At 42.6% G+C, this 20,270-nt stretch overlaps 1 protein-coding gene across 2 annotated transcripts in view; it reads right to left on the reverse strand.

Annotated features, from left to right (window-relative positions):
• Nucleotides 1-20,270, reverse strand: part of XYLT1 (xylosyltransferase 1) — a 202,251-nt gene that overhangs the window by 86,335 nt on the left and 95,646 nt on the right. For both annotated transcript variants that reach the window (XM_076351493.1, XM_076351492.1), the window contains one exon: nt 10,771-11,302. In XM_076351493.1, coding sequence (XP_076207608.1) covers nt 10,771-11,302 — 532 coding nt within the window. The remainder of the gene's footprint in view (nt 1-10,770; nt 11,303-20,270) is intronic.

Genomic DNA, 20,270 nt, shown 5'->3' on the forward strand with positions numbered 1-20,270 from the left:
AGTATAAAAGTAGCACGGTTTAAAATACTCCACTGCACGGTAATATCTATTGGTTGGATGGAAACCTTCATTTCCAATTAAAAACACAGGTGAGTAAGCAGCAAGACTGCTTAAGCTGCTATTTACAGCTGGTCACAAACAAAGGTACATTCTCACCAGCGATGTGTTTCTCTTACAACTTTTAATGAGTTATACAAATGAATCAAGACTTCAACAAAACACTTCACTTGGGCAAGAAAGTCTCCACAAAAGAGAAGCAATCACCTTGCAACAAAGAGAATGATACAAGCAATTATATTCTAGTTACATGGAGGGCTGCCTTGAACTACAGTTGAGTAGTGAAGGTTTCCAACGAGATTTGTAGAAAGAGATCCTTTTGACAGACACCTTTTTTTTTTTGTGGTGCTCCCTGACAAGACCTACAACTGTTGCAGACTATCATGCCTCAAGGACAACTGGTCGTTAAAGTCAGCAAATGCAAGCTGGAGGAATTAGCAAGAAAGTGGGAGATGAACTTTGTAGATGAGCTTCTTCAAGCTGATCCACACAAAGATGACACACTATCCTTACAGTATCATAAAGATTTCATTTTCAAACTCACAAAGCTGGCCCCCAAACCATCAGCATGACGGAGATCAGAAGGGTGTCCTCCTACAAGAAGCTTCATTTGCCATGGTAGCGATTTCTCAGGGAATAATGCAAGGTAAGGAGAGCGGTGTCTAAATAAAAGCTTTTGATTCATGAGGACACAGGCTTTTTTTTCCTCTAAACTCCTGGCATAACTCAAAGGCAACATCCATACTGCTGTTAATAAAAATGTGTGAAGCTGAAGTTTTCGCTGCATTTCACTGCCTGTGGAGAACAACATGGTCCCTCCAAAAGACAGCCAGCATGTATATGCAGTAATGATGAATAGGAAACTTGAAGCCAAGTCTGAACCAAGCCTTCATATGCTTATCAATGAGCTTAATATGTACCACCCACTGACAACCTAAATGCACCCACTCTCCTCAGTCTAGACAAAGCACACTGTTAGGAGGCAGAAGGGCCTTTCTTCAAAACTTTTAACACTCAGAGAAGTTGTAGCAGCATAACAGAAGGTGGTACAGCACGGGAATGCAGCCACTGGAGTATGGCCAATGCTCTCCTGGCAGCGCTGCCCGTAGAAGACTGTGTTTTATCACAAGAACAGCAATATGGAGAAATTCTGTTTTAAAAGGCAACAGGTGATTCAGTCCTGCAGATCAAAACCTATGAATTTCACAGTTTGAAAGCACATACAATCGCTATTCAAATATTTTCAATAAACCACAGAGTTTGAGTTAATAGATAAGGATTTTCCTGCACTGTAATTCTGTTTTTTGGCTTAAATCTCCCACCATTCTTACAGTGACATCCACTGGAAAAAGACAGATGGGTAAGCAGTGAACACAAGAGATGGTAGTGATGATTCAGCTTCAGCAAGCTCTAGGAGACAGGACTGAAAAATTCTTTGGCCTCCCTGGCGGCTGATGAGAAAACTAGAGAAGGAAAATGATGGATTTTTGCCATGGACCTTTCAGTAGGGCCAGGACTTTAAAACCAATATCTTATTTTATAGTAAAACTGTAAATAGAATACTTCAGAGTTTAATGCGTGTTAGACTAGGCCCAATGGTGACAGCAAGAGATACTGGGAGTTGGGAGTACTCTGTTCTTCCTTACAAAGGTGCCAATCAGGAATAACTTCTTTGAGACAACTAGACGATAAATCAGTGACATATCATGGATATTAAAATAGTGAGAGGGGGGAATCAGGGCTATTCACTTCTAACACACTCTCAAAGACAAGCATTTATTTGGAAGACTAAATATACATTGAGCAATTTCAAAATCTTTTCCAAGGTTGCTCAGCTACAGATTCTTGTTATTTACTTTTTCTATGGAAGTCATGATTACCCAGGGAGAAGAAGAGACTGATGTTTTAAAACTACTTTCTGCATAAGAAATATTTGCAACAGAAACAACTAAATTATGGTCTGGAGTCTTAAAATGGCATTAATGTCCTGTAAGATTGGCTTCATGCCTAGACTGTTGGCATTTTAATTCAGAGTAGATCCCTTAAACAACTCTTCCTCATTTCCAAGGAAAGACATTACAAAACAGCCACTGGTCTCATAAAGCCCAGCGACTCCTGAAATATATAAAATAAATGTACCCTTTCAAAAAGCTGCCTGAAAAGGAGTGTATTCCCTTTAACTATATACTTAATCCTGTAACAAACTGTAAATAGTTAAGGCATCTGTTTCAAGAAGCCACAAAAGAAGAAAATTCTTTGCCCCAGCTCAGGAGGAGGAAATTAAATGTCAAGACTTTTCCCCCCAATTATTTTAGAAGTAATACAGTCACTGCCACTGACTTCAAACCAATCTGTGGCAGCCTCAAGCCGCAGCTAGTGTAGGATTTCTGGGACATGACACTTCCCCATTCTCAAAATAATAGTTCATCAGCTGTGGATTCCTGTGAAAATACAGTATTACTTCGCTAAGTAATGGTACTTAGAGAAGTGCAATGGTTAGAAAGGCAGAGCCGAATTTCTAGCGAGCCAGCCCCAGCAATCTCCTTGTGTCCTTGGTGACATTTTAGGCCTAAACCAAAAAGCAAATCTGAAAGTTGCTGTTGCCTGCTTACAATTAGCATGTAACAATGACACTCTAACACAGTTCTGTTACGGTTGCAAAGTCAAATCAGGAAAGAATATAACATTGAGGCTGCTTGTGCAATCTTAACTCAAGCTCAGTTCAATACTACTGTGCATTTACATCACACAGCTGCTTGCTTAGCACTGAATAAAAATAAAAGAATTAGATGCCATGTTTCCTCTTAAAGGACTGTCCACTAAAATCACTGCAAAGAATCCACTCCAGAGGTCCAACACCTATTTTGTATGAAAAAAACCCATGACTGCCAGTATGGCTCAAGTTTTCCTACCACAGGGGGAGGCTGGGTTTGGTGGTTTTGTTTTGGGCTTCCCCCCCCCCCCCCCCCCTTGTTTCCCCTCCAACCCTACCAGCTCATACCATTGTACCAACAATTTTCTCAAGCCATAGCTGTAATTTGACTCTCCCCTCCGACACTCTGTCCACACATTTCGGAATCACTGGGAAGCATTAGCGATCACTTAAGTACTTTTCTTTCATCTCTGTACATACACAGTAATCTTTATTAAAATATTCACTGAGCTTCTGCTACCCTCATGCTCCCTTCCCAGGAGGTTTGCAGCAAGGACATACTTAGCCATTATCCTCTCCCGCGCTTGCCCACGCTCCGCCTTTAATGCTCCATAAAATGATATCATTTTCCAAAACAGAGGCTTGGTGAGAACTAAGGCTGCTGACCATAAATTTTCCAGCCCTTCTGCCCTCCATTCCTTGTGTCATGCATTGCTCTCGGCATTTCCTTAAGATGCCATTTGTCAAGATGTTTTTCTGCAAGTCTGCCGCCCTGGCCTGTCAGGGACCAACTCTGCAGCTGCCAGATCCACAGGTGACCAGACAGGCCTAACGTGGAAAAATGTGACCAGACAGTAGCATCACATGGAAAAAACAGAGGAACATCAGTCTGATTTCATTCTCCCACTTCTAAACTTGCAGATGATCTAGACAGGAATTGCCTGTATTTAAATGAAAGGATTAATTGGCACAGACACCCAACAGTTTTTCCCTCACTGGATTTCTTCTAAAACCAAAGCTGAAACTACGCAAGACAGTGCTGACAGAGCCAGCCTGTGCTCATAATGGCCTTATTTTTGGGAGAAGAACCCCTCCGCTCTGCAACGCCACAAGCTCACCCATCCAGTCTCCTGTCCTCTACACTGCAGCTGTCCCCAGAGATGCAGGGAGCTGGCAAAACAATGTCACCCTGTTTTGGGATGCCACAAGGACATTTCTAGCAATTCCAGCTCCCTTACAAGATGTACGCAGATCTTCCTTCAGCAAAGAAACTTGTCCAGTTTCTGACCCGCTGACCAGATACAGTTTGTGAGGATAATTCATTCATTTGGCCCTCTGCCCAGGAACAACTCAGCTGTGAGGAGGGGGAAGCGTTTTGGCAGCTCTTACATCAAGGCTGCCTCATCACTTCCTTCAAATGACCAGAGTGCACTGGTCACCCAACAGCAACGCAGGCAGCCCTATGGCGGGACACCTGCCTGCACATCCAGTCTGGTGACAAGGGCTTATGTGCACTTTGGGTCCTAGCATTTACATGCATTTTCATCACATAAATGATATACTTCAGTCGTCATCCATACAATGAGGTAGGGTCCACCTTCAGCCAAAACAATGAAGTACCTTTTCATTACTTACATCCTAATTTTAACTATCCAAACTTGCACATGTGGCCATAATAAAAGTTAATCTGAGAATCACTGCAACATACATTCTTCCTGAGATCTCATTTTTCTCCTTACATTGCCACAGCTTCACTGATTTTATTAGAGTTGGTTCTGCTTTACACATGTAAGGGGAGAGGAGAGACACACCACTTATTTGATAAAGTCATTTTGCCTAAAATGCAAGTACTGAATCTTGAAACGGCCCTTTATAATGAAAGAAGTGCTGGAAACATGGTTTGTAGAACAGAACACAATCTCTGCACACGGTGTAATTACATCTTAGCGTTCTGCAGAATACCAGTGTATGGCTTAAATGCTATTAATTGCAAGCAGTTTTGTTCCACAGGATGTTGTTCGCTGATAACTACTCAATTAGGGTTATTTTGCAATTAGTCTACTCGCAGTAAATTTATTGCAACCGGAGTCATCTGTGGTGTAGCAAATTAAAATGCTGTCTGGGCTGCACGTGCAGTGGCTCTTACATGCTCCTTAAACCATGTATAGCTCACCACAGTAATTTTGTCACACTAACAGATTAAACGTACAGAAAAAAAGCAGCAGCCAATGCCATTGGGAATCCTGAAACCAGGAGAAAAAGACAAATTTGGGGTTCAATAATCTTTAGATCAAACCCAGTGAGTCCAAAAATGCATTGCCAAAAATGTGAAAGCCAAACAAAGCCATACATTTATATGTCACTATGCACACACACATGCATACTGAGCAGATGAAATTCTGTATTTGCTTAGTTACAGCTCCCATTCTTTTAAAATTATATAGAGGATGCTCTCATTTCCATGCCTTGAAAAACTGTTCTGCTCCACCCCATAAGTATTTGGCATCTTAGTGGCTTATCCTCTCCCTTCCTGGAAATCATACTTCTGTTGAGTGCTTTGAAGTAGTCAGATAAAAACATTATAGACATGCAGATTGCTATTATCTGTGCATATTATTCAGTAAACAGAGCTCCAGAGCCCTTTTCTCTCAGGTTTAAAACCAAAAGAAGGCTGTGTTTTCTAAAATGAAATGGAAAATTTTCTTCTCAGCAGCCTGTAAGAAACTGAAAACTCTTGCTTCAATGTGCCAGAGCAGCATTATCAATAAGCAACCAGGGAGAAAGCCGTCTAATCTGCAAAGAACTCTTTCAGTGCTGATGAATGATGTGGAATGAGGGTAGCTTGATTATTTTTCTACTTTATTTATGAGTTGGGTTTACCCCACAGGGATGAAGGTAGCAGAAAACCTGTTTGATTTATAAACTAAGAAAAGACAACAGAAGAGCCAAGGGGAAATAAATCAGGCTCACTGGAGGCGCTCTGCTTTCCCAGGGACTTTTCTTTTGCCAGAACTACATCTTAGAAAATAGCCCTCAAAAAAATCTGTTACATACTTTTAGTCTATCTAGGGCCATAGATCAGGGTCAAGTATAAACCTAGTTGGGTAATTAAAGATAAGGATTAGGCCAGAGTCTCCCCTGGGGATATGGCAGCCTAGAGAAGCTGGCCCAGAGAAGGACTGATGCAGATACCACTTGGCACCGTGCCTGCGATGACTCACGGACCTGGTGCCAATGACAAAGGAGGAACCGTGCTGCATACCCAGCAAACTTGCACGGCAAGGGATTCAGAGCTACAAACTACCACGATCCACATGGGAGTGAAAAAGAGAATTTGGGACTGAATCCAGCCAGTGGGTCAGAAGCTGGGCTTTTTTCATCGCAGAAGTCGTCACAACTTTAATATGCATGTTGAAATGTGGAGTTGTGTAATTGTAATTACATTGCTGCCCAATAATCTGGGCAGCAATCTCTGCAGTCAGGGTCACAGTGGCCATTCTAAACTGTACTCCTGCCCGTGGGATTAAGGGATTCTGCTGGGGGAAATGTGGCACAGATCAGGTTACTTGTGCTTTGTCAAAGAGGAGTTTATCTAGGTACAGAGTGAAGCTTATTTTAGAGCCGAGAATTCGCATTGAAACTTCTGCTTCTTCCCAGTACCTCCGCACAAGAGGAGGGCCATGTATGATGACAGACAAGGAAGGGAGGCAGCTGGTCCAGGTCCACCAACGGCTTTGGTGAGCAGAAGCAAGTCTAGCAGACCAGGGGAATCAGTGCCTCTAGTCTGGGCTGTATAGGACCAGGCTGGAGATGGCCCCAGCAAGGAAACAATCTGCCACGTTGTCCACAGGTTGCTGATCTCCGTATCATGTCTCCTGAGAAGAAATTAACTCCCCAAAAGGATGTCTCCCTGTACCCTCTCCCCAACCTGCACAGGACTGGATTTGCCCTTTCCTCGTCTAACCTTGTGCTGAACCCACTTTTCACCTCTTACCTTCACTGACTGCATTTCCCCTCAAAACACACTTCTACAAACTCCAAACATTCCCTTCTGAGTGAAGGGCGACTTGCAAGCTGCCTGTTGCCCTGATCTCAGCCATGACTTTGGATAAGGCTGCACCTAAAGCTTTTGACACCAGTCCCGTTCCGTAGCGTTTGTGCCTTGTTTTCAGGACCGGCTTGTTGGGAAATGCCAGCTCACATGCTCTGCAAGTCAGGTAACTGGTAAAGTTGCCATGTCCCGTTTTGCTGCTTCAGCAGTGTTGTCTCTTTGCAACATCCTTAGAGGGACTGCAGCCCGTGTCCTCTTGTTCTCATGGAAATAATGCCTGCATGTCAAACAGGTAGTAAATATGATGCTCTTGGTTTTAACAATCCTTTCTTTTATACACTGAAGATAGTTATATTTGACTTCCTTTGCCTGTTGCCTTTGGAAACAATAAAATACTTAAAAGAAAAAAGAAACAGCTTGTAAGATCCTGTTCCCGTTGATAACCACTCAAGTGAATGTATCACTTAACATTTATGACAATCCAGCTGGATGGAGTCACGTCCATGATTGATAGCTACACTTAGCAACTTCATGGTTTTGATCAGCTGAGACAGGATCCAAGGGGATTAAATGCTGGATGACATCTCAATGGAAACCATAGCACTGGGAACACATTTATATGTTGGGATAATGGATGAATGTGCTGCTCCAATACATAAATATTTATACTTCACAGCTCTGCTGAAAACAGACAGGAAACCTTTTTTCAAACCAAACTGAAGGGAATAGCACTCACATGCTGAATGCATAGACTCAGTCCCCAGATGTCTGACTTTTGCTGACAAACAGCATATAGCTTTTTTGATGCATAAAGTGGCAAGACGCCTAACCCAGACCTGCCCCTACCAGCAATCCTAACAACGGGGTGTCTTATACCCCCAAAAGCTGATGGCCAGTGCTTCACAAACATCTCCTAACCAAGTTCAACTCCTTTAAAGGACCTCTGGAGTTGATGAAGACACCTTTGATGAGGGATGGAGCCAGTCTGTGAGTGAATAACAGCAGTATTTATGTTCTGCAGTGGGGAGGAGAGATCTGAGACCACAACACACTTAAACTCAGGCAATGTATTTTTAATAGGACTGTAAAATTTAAGGGACCTACCAAGTTATATACATATAAGGCCTTCCAGTAGGCCCTGGGCACCTTCAGTTTTGGGGTTCCTGTCTGTCTTGATAGTCCTGTATTCAGACATTTGAGAAGTGACTTCAAAGTCTGGATCTCCTCCATAGGTCTGATGTCCCAATCTGCTTGTGCATTGGCGCCTCCGGCATAAGCAACTCGTGTCCCATTCAATATGCTGCTGCTTTATCACTTCCCCACAGCAAAGCTCCCAAATCTGCTCTAGAGCAACCCTGTATGTAACACAGGATGTCCAGATTTTCTGCCAAGGAAATCTGGCTGTTGAAGCGGTTAACTTCAGCTGTCAGCATGGGCAGGAGGAAATAACCTTGAGGCAAAGAAAAGTCAACATTTTCCACAAGGATCCATCTGGCTAAGTGAAGACATCCCTGAATTATTCTTTTTAAATAAGCATCACTGCCTAAAATAAAAATCTAAATGAAACTCTAGCACTGCAAACCTAAAAATTGTAGCCACAGTCTTTTTACACTTAATTTTTTAATGTGGTACAGATCCATACCTCATGAGTTGTTACTAAATTCACGTGTATTTTACAATAAAACTATATTTGGACAACTTCTCCGTTTCTCTAGTCATATTTATAGCTCCCAGTTTTCCTGGAAGTTTTACTATGTCTTATTACGAAGGAAGCATTTATACCAATGTGCAATGTACATACATGCTGAAAGGCTTCAAGTATAAAAGGTGACACTGTTCTTGGTTCTAAGACCACGCTATTATCCTGACTGCAGGGCATATGAGATAAATTCTGTATTTAAAAAAGAAGCAATAAATATTTCTTGAGAAGCCTGTTTTTAAGAATGGCGGTTGTTTAAAACTTCTGGAAAGTCACCCTGCATCCCTGGGAGACAGATTACCAGGCAGGGGATGGAATCATAGGTGTGTGCAAAATTGCACACAGCTGCAGTGCGCGCCCACACTAATGACAATACGTCTTCCAGCTCTCTCCAGGATATCACTTGCGTATTTGTATATGCGATACATTTACCCTACACAAGGTATACAGATAGCATTGATGACATTACCAAGATATGTCCCTGACCCCAAAAAGTGTAGGACAGTGTCTGCAAGGTGCTGACCACCATCAACTTTCTCACAGACCAGAGCTGACTCTCCTGTCATTAGAGAAGAGGAGGGAAGGATACCAAGGACATGCTTATCACAGTGGATTCCACCAGTGGCACCCCAATAGGACTTCAGGGGCACCCGGGGGTACTCACTGATGCTCAGCCTGTCACTGATGTCTGGTTTTGCTCAATTCTTACCTCTACTGTTCTTTTATCTTCCTTTCAACTTGTGCTGCCTTTGCTGTCCCTCTCCCTGCTTCCCACTGAACACCAAGTCTTCTGTCTGCTCCATTAATTCTTTATCTCCATGTTTGCCCACCCAGCTTAATGATTTTGAGTATTACCATGACAAGAAAGGGAGAAAAAACACCAAAAGAGACATGGTAAAAAACAAAACAAAACAGTCACAGATGCACTGGGGTGGGAAATGGGGTGCTCATACCATTCATCCTGGTAATATGCGTCATCTAAATTAAAAGCCTAAGATTCCTATTACAGAGAGATGCTCTTGTTTGGAAACACCCCCTGGGGCACGTCCTTTTTTCCACTGTGTGTACAGGAAGTTTAGCCTCCTAATTTAGGCAATAGCAACATGGATCCTCCTCCCTCCCACACTGAAACCACCCAATAGTAACCATTGCTTTGCGATGGTGCAATAAACAGGTAAGCCATGGGGGTTAGAGGATGTAACTAAATATTCCTAACGAAAGAAACTAAACATCCCCCAATCCCCGTGGCTCACCATGTTTACTGTACCATCTCAAAGCAAGACCTATTCTCTTGTTTGTAAAAGTTCCTCTGCACTTTCAGCTCGGACAAAGACATTGGCATATCCTTACATGCATGGGCTGAAGTGCCAATTACAGGATGGGGACTTTGGACTGCTGTATAAACAAGTACTGCTGTGGATAATGCTGTTCCTTGATCAATACCTACTTTGATCAACTGATCAATGCTTTTTTTTTAAAAAAAAAAAGCACTTTACTGTATGGGAAGCTTACAGCTAAATGAATGGTGGCACATGAAGCACTCTTCTTGAAAAGCAGGAAAAGGTCAGCTCACACATGCAAACCGACAGCAAGCTGAGAGATACCTCATGTATCTGACTGCATGGAGAAACCAAAAGCAACAAATCAAAGCTTGGCTTAGGCTAGCAGAGGTAACCGACTCTTTACAACAGTGATTTTGAAAATTACTTTTGCTGATTGAAGAACATTAAAAATAGAAGTGAGCCACAAAATCAGATTTTTTTCCCCATGCTTTTGAAGTTTTTTTTATTATACTTCCGATAACTATCTGGGTTATCAAAATGCTTAGGAGTCCTGGTTATTAGCTAGGACTCCACTGTGCCAGAAAAATGGCCATATGGCCATAACAGAAATGCCACTCATTTATCGGTTAGCATAAGGCACCAAAACTCACCATGGCTATTCCCTGATCCCCAAAAGGCATGCAACTCCTGTACAGAATAACAAGACTTTGACTACGCTTCTCTGTGTCTGTGGATTAAGAACTAAAAGAAACAGGAGTAGCAGCTGAATACCTAGATCACATAGTGTAATAAAAATCTGGTGGAAGTAAAGTGAAAAGAAATTCTACAGGAATCTACTAAGGATCTTGTGACATCCACGTAACTCCCTGTTTAAAACATCCTCAAACCCTCCCTCGTTTTCACAGACTAAGTACATTATACATTCCTGCAATAAAGCCATTTTTTGTCACCAGAAGGCCATTTCAATTATATAGAATCCTTTCCCCAAGATACCGTGTTATTTCTCCTTCACCATCTACCAACTTACCCTCCAGCGTACAGAAACGCGTCACCTTCTCCGGCATCAGCTTTCCATGCTTGTGCTGACAATACACCTCTGCGATCTGCTGCCGACACTGCTTAGATTTAGAGCGGGACATGGCTGAGATTGCCTCTTTGCCCGTTACCTCACACTTTGGTGGTTGGTCGTATCTCAGTTCAGGGGAGCTGTTTCCACCTTTTTTTAAATGATGCTGTCTGGGAGACCTGTGAATCTCCTTCAAATTGTTGTTGTTGCTGCTGCTGCTGTTTTTTCCAGGGTGATCACTGAATTGCATCACCTCATTGGATTTCTTCCCCAGCAGCAAGTTCTCCTTCATCTTCTCCTCTTCCAGTTTCTTTCTCAAGTGCTCCTTTTGCTTGCTAAGGGGTTTTTTCACCAGCTCAGACTGGTGTTTTTGCCTCTGAGTCCTGGGAGCAAAGTTACTGTTATCAATATTTTCAAAGTCCTTGGGGACTGAATTTTCATTATTGCTGTCTGTTCGCATTTTCTCTTTCGGTCGATGGGAAAAATAGCCATCCTATAAATGGGGAGAAAAATTATACTCATCTTACTAAAAATAGTCACATCCCATACATTACAAGCATTTCTTACATGAAGACATAAATCAATTACAATCCACCATAGTGCAAAAAAAATCCCCATGTTAGTGTTCATAACAGAAAGACGGAGCTGAGAGAGGCCTCTGAGCCGCCCAAGTCAGTGCAGACAACCACTGCCTGCACCCCCTTCATCACTGATCGAGAGTCCAACCCCCATCTCAGATGGAGCGGGGAGGTTTTACACAGGTTTGTGAGCAATTATTAACCAGAGACTTCACCCTGACACCGTTAAAAATCAATGGCAAAACCGACACAGGTTTCAATGGAGCGAGAGCCAGGTCCTTAATGCTGCTCTCCACTCCTTGTGTTAATGACTGCAGTTTGGTATCCCAGGAACTGCCCCATTCCTCTGCAGAAAGCACCACGCAACCTTATAGCCCGAGCTTTCTTTCAGTGAAGTAACTTTGCTACAAACCAAACCCTTCCTAATTTTGCTTTTTCGAGTTTCTACATAATAAAACTTTGGACAAGTGTTTCCCACAGGGTGCATTGCAGCCTTGCCGCAGGTGGGAAGCTGTGGCAGCAACAAGCCCTGTGTGAGAGGGTGAGCAGCTGCAGATGCTCAGGCTCCCCGGGAGGGTCAGAGCCAGGCTTAGACATCAGCTCTTAACCACCATGTTCCTCTTCTCCACACTGGGCACGCTTTGATACATACACAGACCATAACATTGCAACTTTTAAAATATATCATATAAAGGAAAAGGAATAGAACATGTAAAACATTTGTCTGATGCAGAATAATGCTTTGCTTCACGATTTCACACCCACCTCCACCTATTACCACAGGAACTTGTCCTAGCCCATCAACAGCAGTGCAAGTTTACAACTCCAAAGAAAAAGGAGGATTATCCCAGGGATCCTAGAGACAACACAGAACATGGCAATCTGCTCTAGAAAAGATGCAACAAACTAGAACAAAACCGAGAGGTGCTTATATGTGTATATTACTATCAAATGGGAACCTGTCTGATAGCCAGGGGTGGGTGAGTTTGAGCCATCTTTGCTCCAACTGCAGAAGCTAGTCCTCAGGCTAGTGGGGGACACAATTTTTAGACCTGTGGAACAGGAAAGATCTCCATTTATTAAAGTGATCAGTAGCAGATGAAATAAATGGGGAATTGTTATTAAAACATCTGAAGACAGGAGTATAAATATTGATAGACTTTTTGAGTCTGTCCTGTTTTCACTCGTGAAAGACCTAACCAAAAATCAGAGGCTGGTAAATGACAGCAACCGCTAAGGATGACTGACGGGAGTCACTTTTAGCACATATGAACCACATTTTGTATTCAAAACATTTTACCAGCATTAGCTAATTGTTTCTCACACCTCTTCTGTGAGGAACTACTTAACAGTCAGGTTTTGCAGAGGAAGGAGAGGGAGATAATGACTTATCCAAGGCCATGCAGGGAGTCAGTATCACTTTGACCTCTGCAGCTCAGCAATGAGAAACGTTTGAATAGTTTATTCATTAGAAGATGTGGTTCTGTGAGTGAATGAAGTTATTCTCTCTACATTAATATCTCCAGCTCGCAAGTAGCTTTAGCTATCAGACACAGAGGAATGCAGAGAAGTTTAAAACAAACAAATAAAAAAAACCCCAAACCAACACAAACCAAAACCCAAACCTTTTTCAAACAAATTATTTCTAGTTTGGAGAGAACATATCTTTTTAAAAAAATTATCTTCCTAATTTTTGAGGGCACACATAATATCAAATTCTTTTTTCTGTCTTTTTTTTTTTAAGGAGAAAAAAGAATAGCATTTTTTATAGAAGCATAGAATCACTGAGGTTGAAAAAGACCCTTAAGATCATTGAGTCCAACCGTAAACCTAGCACTGCCAAGTCCACCACTAAACCATGTCCCTAAGCACCACATCCACACATTTTTTAAATACTTCCAGGGATGGTGACTCCACCACTTCCCTGGGCAGCCTGTTCCAATGCTTGACAACCCTTTCAGTGAAGAAATTTTTCCTAATATCCAAACTAAACCTCCCCTGGTGCAATCTGAGTCCATTTCCTCTCGTCCTATCGCTTGTTACTTGGGAGAAGAGACCGACCCCCACCTCGCTACAACCTCCTTTCAGGTAGTTGTAGAGAGCGATGAGGTCTCCCCTCAGCCTCCTTTTCTCCAGGCTAAACAGCCCCAGTTCCCTCAGCCGCCCCTCGTAAGACTTGTGCTCCAGACCCTTCACCAGCTTCGTTGCTCTTCTTTGAACATCAAAGAGGAAACAATTAAAAAAAAAAAGTTTCAAGGCAGCCCTCATTCCCATGAATGACCAAACTAAAAAAAAACCCCAATTATTTTCAGAGCCCAGGTCCCTTCACTTAGCCTATATCTCCAATGTCTCTTCAAAGAAAAAGACTGCTCCAAACCCAGCAACAAACTGCAAATAGAGCAAGACAAACGTAAAGCTTATTAACTTCATACCCAAAACATCTCCACTGAGGTGCCACTGCTCTGAGACTTCAGATGTTTGATAGTTGTCATGTTCCCTTTGTTGTTCAGCCAACTCCAAAACCTCAGCTTAATTATGCCACTTGTATATTTTGACTTGCTTTATTTTAATGCACTTGGATCTTGGATTTGTATACGTGAAATAGCTCAGAAACTTTAATTGTTGTGCTGTCACATTTCCTCTAAGCTGGTGCCGGAAATCACCTTTTTTCTTCATCAAATAATTAAATGCAAGATGCCCTGCGCTCTTATGCATATATATATGCACGTGTATAGATATGTATATATGGCTGTGTGTGTGTGTGTATATATATATACACACACACAGCTACATGCCCAATTTAAATTACACTGACCACAAAGAATCAGGACAAACACACTGTGATTACCCTTTAACACATAAATACTGTTCCCCTTTTGACAGCAGGACATTGTACCAACCCTGCAATGTAGGCAGAAACGCACAGAGCTATCTGGAGTTGCAGATATCTGGATGTATAAATGAGAATAACTAAATGAGACACAAAAGAGTTGAGGCAAATCTGCATGGATGGTGCAATCCGTAACCACAGTGGGTCACCCAGGACTTTTCCTTGCCTCTTTCAACTGTTTTGTCCCCCAGTTATACAAAACTTAAATACAAGAGGCATCCAAGATGCTATTAATTCTATTAATATAAATCTTATATCCCAAACACAGCCTGAGCTATTACAGGTTAAGTATGTGAAATATGAAGGAAACTATGAAAGAGCAAATGTGAACTTTATTTGTTGGGTTTCAACAGCAGCAGTGTGCAGAGAGCTACTGGGACACCACTCCACAGTAGTGCAAAGCATCCCTATCATTAGTTTTTGTCATTAATACAGTTTAAAGCACTTTTTATCAGTAACTGATAAAAGCATTCCACAATGCTGCAACTCAGGGCCAAAATACCTAGCTGCAACAACGAGGGGGGGAACCTGTCTTCATCAAACTCTTTCCAAAGTCTCTAAAGGTGATGCTGCAATAGGATATTTCTGTGCACCTTGGCAATATTTCCTCTCACAGTCTGACTCTTGCTAAACGATTTTTGTCTTTAAGCTAAAAAAAAAAAAAAAAAAAAATTTAAATCCTAATCTGTACAGCAAATGGCATGTTGATAAAGGGGAAAGGAAGGGAGAGATGTTCACTGTTGTTAGTTTTTTGTGGTAATTCTTATTACCCACAAACAAGACATTGGCCTGAACCAGAGCGACAGGCACACATCCTCCCATGTCCCGAGGAGCGCACAGCCCTGCCCCACGCTCTGCCCGCCTGCCCCATCCAAACCTCTCTGTAGCTTGACAAAGCGTCAAAAGATGAGGCGTGGGCCTGTTCCTATTTCAAACAGCATCTGACATGATACTTATGTGATGTGTCAGTCGAGATCTTCGCTCTCCATATTATCACCCCTGCGCCCATGAGTGGCTGGTTGAGCTGCGCAGCTCCGGGTCTTTAAGCAGAGCGTTCCCACCCGGCTGATGCACTACGCTAGAAAGCTGTGATGAAACCTCAGGAGAAAAAAGCAAAGTAAACAAGCAGATTTACTGGTGTACAGTTCACCTCTTTAAACTGTTTTCCTCCTTCAAGTGCTTTGCCCCCCTTTGGGAAATGCTTTTCCAAGTCTACACGCTGGAATTTGAAAAGACAAATGAATTTTAAATGCTTCAAAGGCAGACACAAAACTAGGCTCGGCTGTAACTCTTCCCTGCCCGCAGGGACAGGGAACACCACAAAACCTCCCTGCCACAGAGGACACCCAGTGTCTGCAGAGACATCTCTTTGGGAGGAGCAAGGACTAAAAATAAAGCACAGTCTGTAGAACAACTGTACCAACCGAGAACTACAGATATACATTGAAAAATAAGGACGTGTAACAAATACCACAGTTGGACAGTCAAATCCAGCCTCACACAATCCCACACCTGTTGATGCAAGTGTTAAATGCCCCAAAACCAGGAATCTCCATCCACCTTTAATCTGCATTTCTCTCTCACAATAACTTTCACCAAAGCTAAGCATGATTTTTACAGCGTAATGATTTCAAGATAGGAACCATACGTGACAGCAGAACGTACACATGTTTGCAGTGCAGGGGAAATGAAGCTCAGCACTCTGAGCTTAAAACAGCAGCAGCTGCTGACAATAAATTGTGTTCACTTGTGAAGTTCAGGGGTACAAACAAAAGCAGCACATCTGGTTTTCAGCTGGCTACAGGAGGATGGGTTTTACTTGCTCTGCAATATTTAATTTTTACAGCGCTGGATTAATTGCAGACTTTATTTGCCGTGGATGTCTAAGACATTCAAGTCAGGACAAAGTCATCCCACAGAAAGATGATCTTGAAACCAGGCATTCCCGGTTCTGACGATACCATGGGCATACGTCAGCAGGTTTGCTGTTTGAATCATCATCTTTTTCAACTTTTGTCTAGCTATTCGTTAGTAGCACCTTCTTATCTCTCTTTGTGCTTGCAAGTCACATTAAATACACTGAAAAAATGGAAGGTTATACCAGGACCAAATTAGAAGCAGAGAGCCTATTAATATAGCCTGTATGTATCCACAGTCAACGATGAAAGCAGTATTTTTAAACCAACACCTAACACTGCTATTTTTTATTGTTGTATAGCCTTAATCTCATCCACAGAACGCACAAAAAAATTATTATGGAAAGCACCATTTTGGCCTTTACAACAGAGTAATTCTCTCTAGAATAGACATAGATCGGAAGAGGCTCTATCCAAAGCCAACTCATTTGAGAGGCTACCCTATTAAAATTGCTTAGTATTACAGGTGTCAAACACAACACATGCCACCCAAGAGCATGTATTTCAACTGTGCTTCCACTACAGTCCTGGGAAAACACTCCCTTTCTGTGTGATTCTACACATGCTTCTCCAGCAGCCCCAGAGTGACGTGGCCTCCCTTTGGGGACTAATAGCGAAAATTGTGCACCCTTCCTGCGGGAGGTCGTGTTTGTAGCTCAGTAACGACCCACTCCTGCTCCCGATGCCAATGAAAGCCATGCCACTCTCATAGAGAAGCGTAGGATCAGGTCAAAGTATTTTTTCCCCACATTTTAAAAGCCATCTCAGTTTACAGCCTTTATAAGGAAACCTTTGGAGGGTTTTCATCACTTTGTAGCACCACATTTCAAAGATCAAGTGTGACACTGCAGATGTCTATCACAGAACACAGGCCTAAGAGAAGGATTTCCACAAACAGAAATTTTCTGTCCTAACGTTATCTGGTTCTCAGAAGATACATGGAGAGGTTAACTTCTGAGTACTCAATGGTAAGAGCCCTGGCACTGACAGGGAGAGTTTTAATGACTGTGGGGCCTCTTCTGCGTGTGCGCACGCTGCAATTCAGCAATAACAAGCAAATACACCCAAACTGGGAAAGAACACTCTGTACCCAGGAGTGTGCATGAGATCATTGCCAATTACATACTGATTGCCATTGATGCTAAAAATAATAATATAACATTAATGCAAAAATAACATTTTAAGCTCAGAGCCATTGCATCTAATGAGAGAGTTTGAATTCTGCTCCTTGTTGAACGCACGGGTTTTAATTCTCCAGACTCCACCTTTGGTGTGTTTTATTAAAATCTGTCACACAAAATGTATGCTCTTTGGTATATTAGCCACTATACCTATGGTGATTGAGGGTCTGGGGCTCAGCTACCGTGAGCTTGATTGAATTCGAAGTCCCATCTATCTCAGGAGAGAAAGCCCGGGTTTCTGTGGAGACAGAGGCAGAGCCTTTGCGATCTACTGAGAAGACCGTGGAATAAATTGATGCTGTCACCTACTACAGACACAACAGCAGCTGCCACTCACTGTACCTAGCACAAATACAGAGAATTTGGAAGAACTTTACAGCCATCTGTAATGATGAATGGATTTTAATGACAGCCTGTTAACACTCTCAAAGGCTTTTGCAAGTACAACACACCCGCTCGGCCAGACCCCAGGTAGTTTACATACCTGCAGACTGCCTCTCTCCACACATTTTTCACTTGCATCTGTCATATAGTTAAGTACGTTCAAGCACAAATGTGCATTTGGGTTTGCCCAGTTTAGAAAATCTAGGTCACGAATTCTTACGTAATCTTTCAGGTACGGTTCTGTATCCTGTGTGCTAAAGGCAGGAGGTGAAAGACTATGGCTGCAATATTGATGGACAGAAAACTCCAATAAACCAGCACGTTCTTCGTGGGGTATCCCGTTGTAAGACAAGAATATACTACAAAGCCATTAGGAACCAACTCGCATAGTTTCAGACCTATCCTAGAAGGGGTGCCACCGCCTACAGCCAGGATTAGGTGGTATGACTGTTAATTTTTGCAATATGCAAAAAGCCAACACCAGACCAATTTCAAATCTGCTTTCCGAGAGATAAGCTAATATGCATATAAATCAGCAGAGACACAAATATCAGTGGCCTGATGCGCACCAGCTCTGCAGACAGCAAGGGCACACAGACTTTGCGTGGAACCCAAGGGTAAAAGCCCATACCGTGCAGGTGGGCACTGCTCCAGCATCACCTGCTACACACCTGCAGAAATACAGTGCCGCTAGATGGCTCCTTTTGTAGAGCCTTTGTAAGGAAAGTTAAAGAAAACCCTAATCAGTTCACAAAGGCACACAATAAGAGCTTGCATTTACCTGCAAAAGGCGTTCATTGCATCATGCAGAGCATTTCCTCCCGACAATAAGAAAATGCTCCCTTCTCAGGAAAAGTTATTCATTGTATGATTTCTGTATCAAGGAAGTCCTATAAATACTACACAGATGGATGGACCATGTGCAATCAAGCCCTGAATGGCAAATGTTCACAGTTTCAGTTTATCTGACAACTGATTTTCTCCCCAGCATGGAGGGATTTGCTGTCTTTTTGTACTGAGAACATATTCTCATGTTCTTCCCCTGACAAGGCTTGGTACTTTAAAGACACAGCAAAACAAACCAGAAATATGCATATGCACACACTGAGCAACAGCAAAACACACAGACCTTCCTCTAAATACAAACTACTGGATGTGCTGGCCTTGAGGGCCAGGTATAAATCAAACCCCTGTACTATAAAAAAATAGGGTTTTTTTTCTCCTGTCACATAATAAAATACATAACAATTATTGGTTACATGTGAAAACATGTAATCACTGGGCAGTCATGCAGGATCACACATGTCTGAGACAAAATGAGCCCCCAAAGCTGGCGCAGACACTTGCCACTTGCCTGGGGTGAACTGTGCTGCTGCAGGCTCCAAACCACCTCACAACTCGAGGAGGTGGTGAACAGCTTCAAAATCTGCATCATATGTCAAAGCCTCAAAGAGACCTGGTCAGTTTTTACAGGACCATCTATTTTACCTGTCCTGTGACCAAGAAGAATTTAAACAGCACTATGAGAAGATAACTAAAGTTTTGTTCAATATTAATTACAGCTCTGTGACATATTATTTTGTAGTGCTTGTTAATTATTCAGTAATGATACCTTCCCATTGCCAGAGGAGTCAGAGGATGGCATCTCTATGAGCAAGGGCTGCTCCTGGATTAAATCTTTTTTTTTTTTTTCCTCTGCTCTAACCTTTGTGTATTTGAGGGCTGTTTCTTAGTTGAAATCAAAACCTTTCCCCTCAGCAGAACTACAAACATTACACTATGGTCTTCAGAACAAGAGCAGAAATTATAAATACTTCTCATGCTCCAGTGGGCTCACAAATCCGATTTCATCCCCTTCTTTTGAAACAGCTGGGCACCCGTCTCCCTTGGCACATGGCCAAATAAATTTCTTCAGACCACCAGTTCCATGGGCAGCTGCAGGCTGCCAAACTATGGAGCTCGGAAACTTCAGTCCCACAGCTGATTACCGAGGCCGTCACGGGAAGCAGCTTTGCTCCATTCTCCTTTTCTGCAAGAGTCCAAGCAAAAACATCTTTCTCCATCACTGTAAAGTAAAATTACAGGCATTTGCCTGGACTGTCCAAACGCTCACTCTTCTGCTAGATGCATACAGAAGGATGGTCACCATCAGAAGATAATAAATAATAATTGGAAAAAAAAAAAAAAGTCACAGCAAAGAATTGCTGAGCCAGGCAGGAGAATGGGTTAGATCCTCTCTCCCTTCCCACTGTCAGACCAAGCGAGCCCATTCCCCGAGATGATCAAGCGTGCAGGGCTTACACACTGCTGGCTCTTCAGGAGCTTCAGGCACCTCACCCGTGTGCTGCAGTCCACTGTGGTCCAGAGGCTGAGCATCACAGCAGGTATCATCTCCTGTGTTCAACGGCACAGATTTTGACATCCTTCAGACACTCATTTCAATGGCTCAGAAGGCCACTGGGTCAAGGAAGGTGTTTTCCCGGTTAGGGTAGGACCCTGCCAATACCAAATC

This window comes from Aptenodytes patagonicus, chromosome 13 (assembly GCF_965638725.1).
Source record: "Aptenodytes patagonicus chromosome 13, bAptPat1.pri.cur, whole genome shotgun sequence".
NCBI lineage: Eukaryota > Metazoa > Chordata > Aves > Sphenisciformes > Spheniscidae > Aptenodytes > Aptenodytes patagonicus.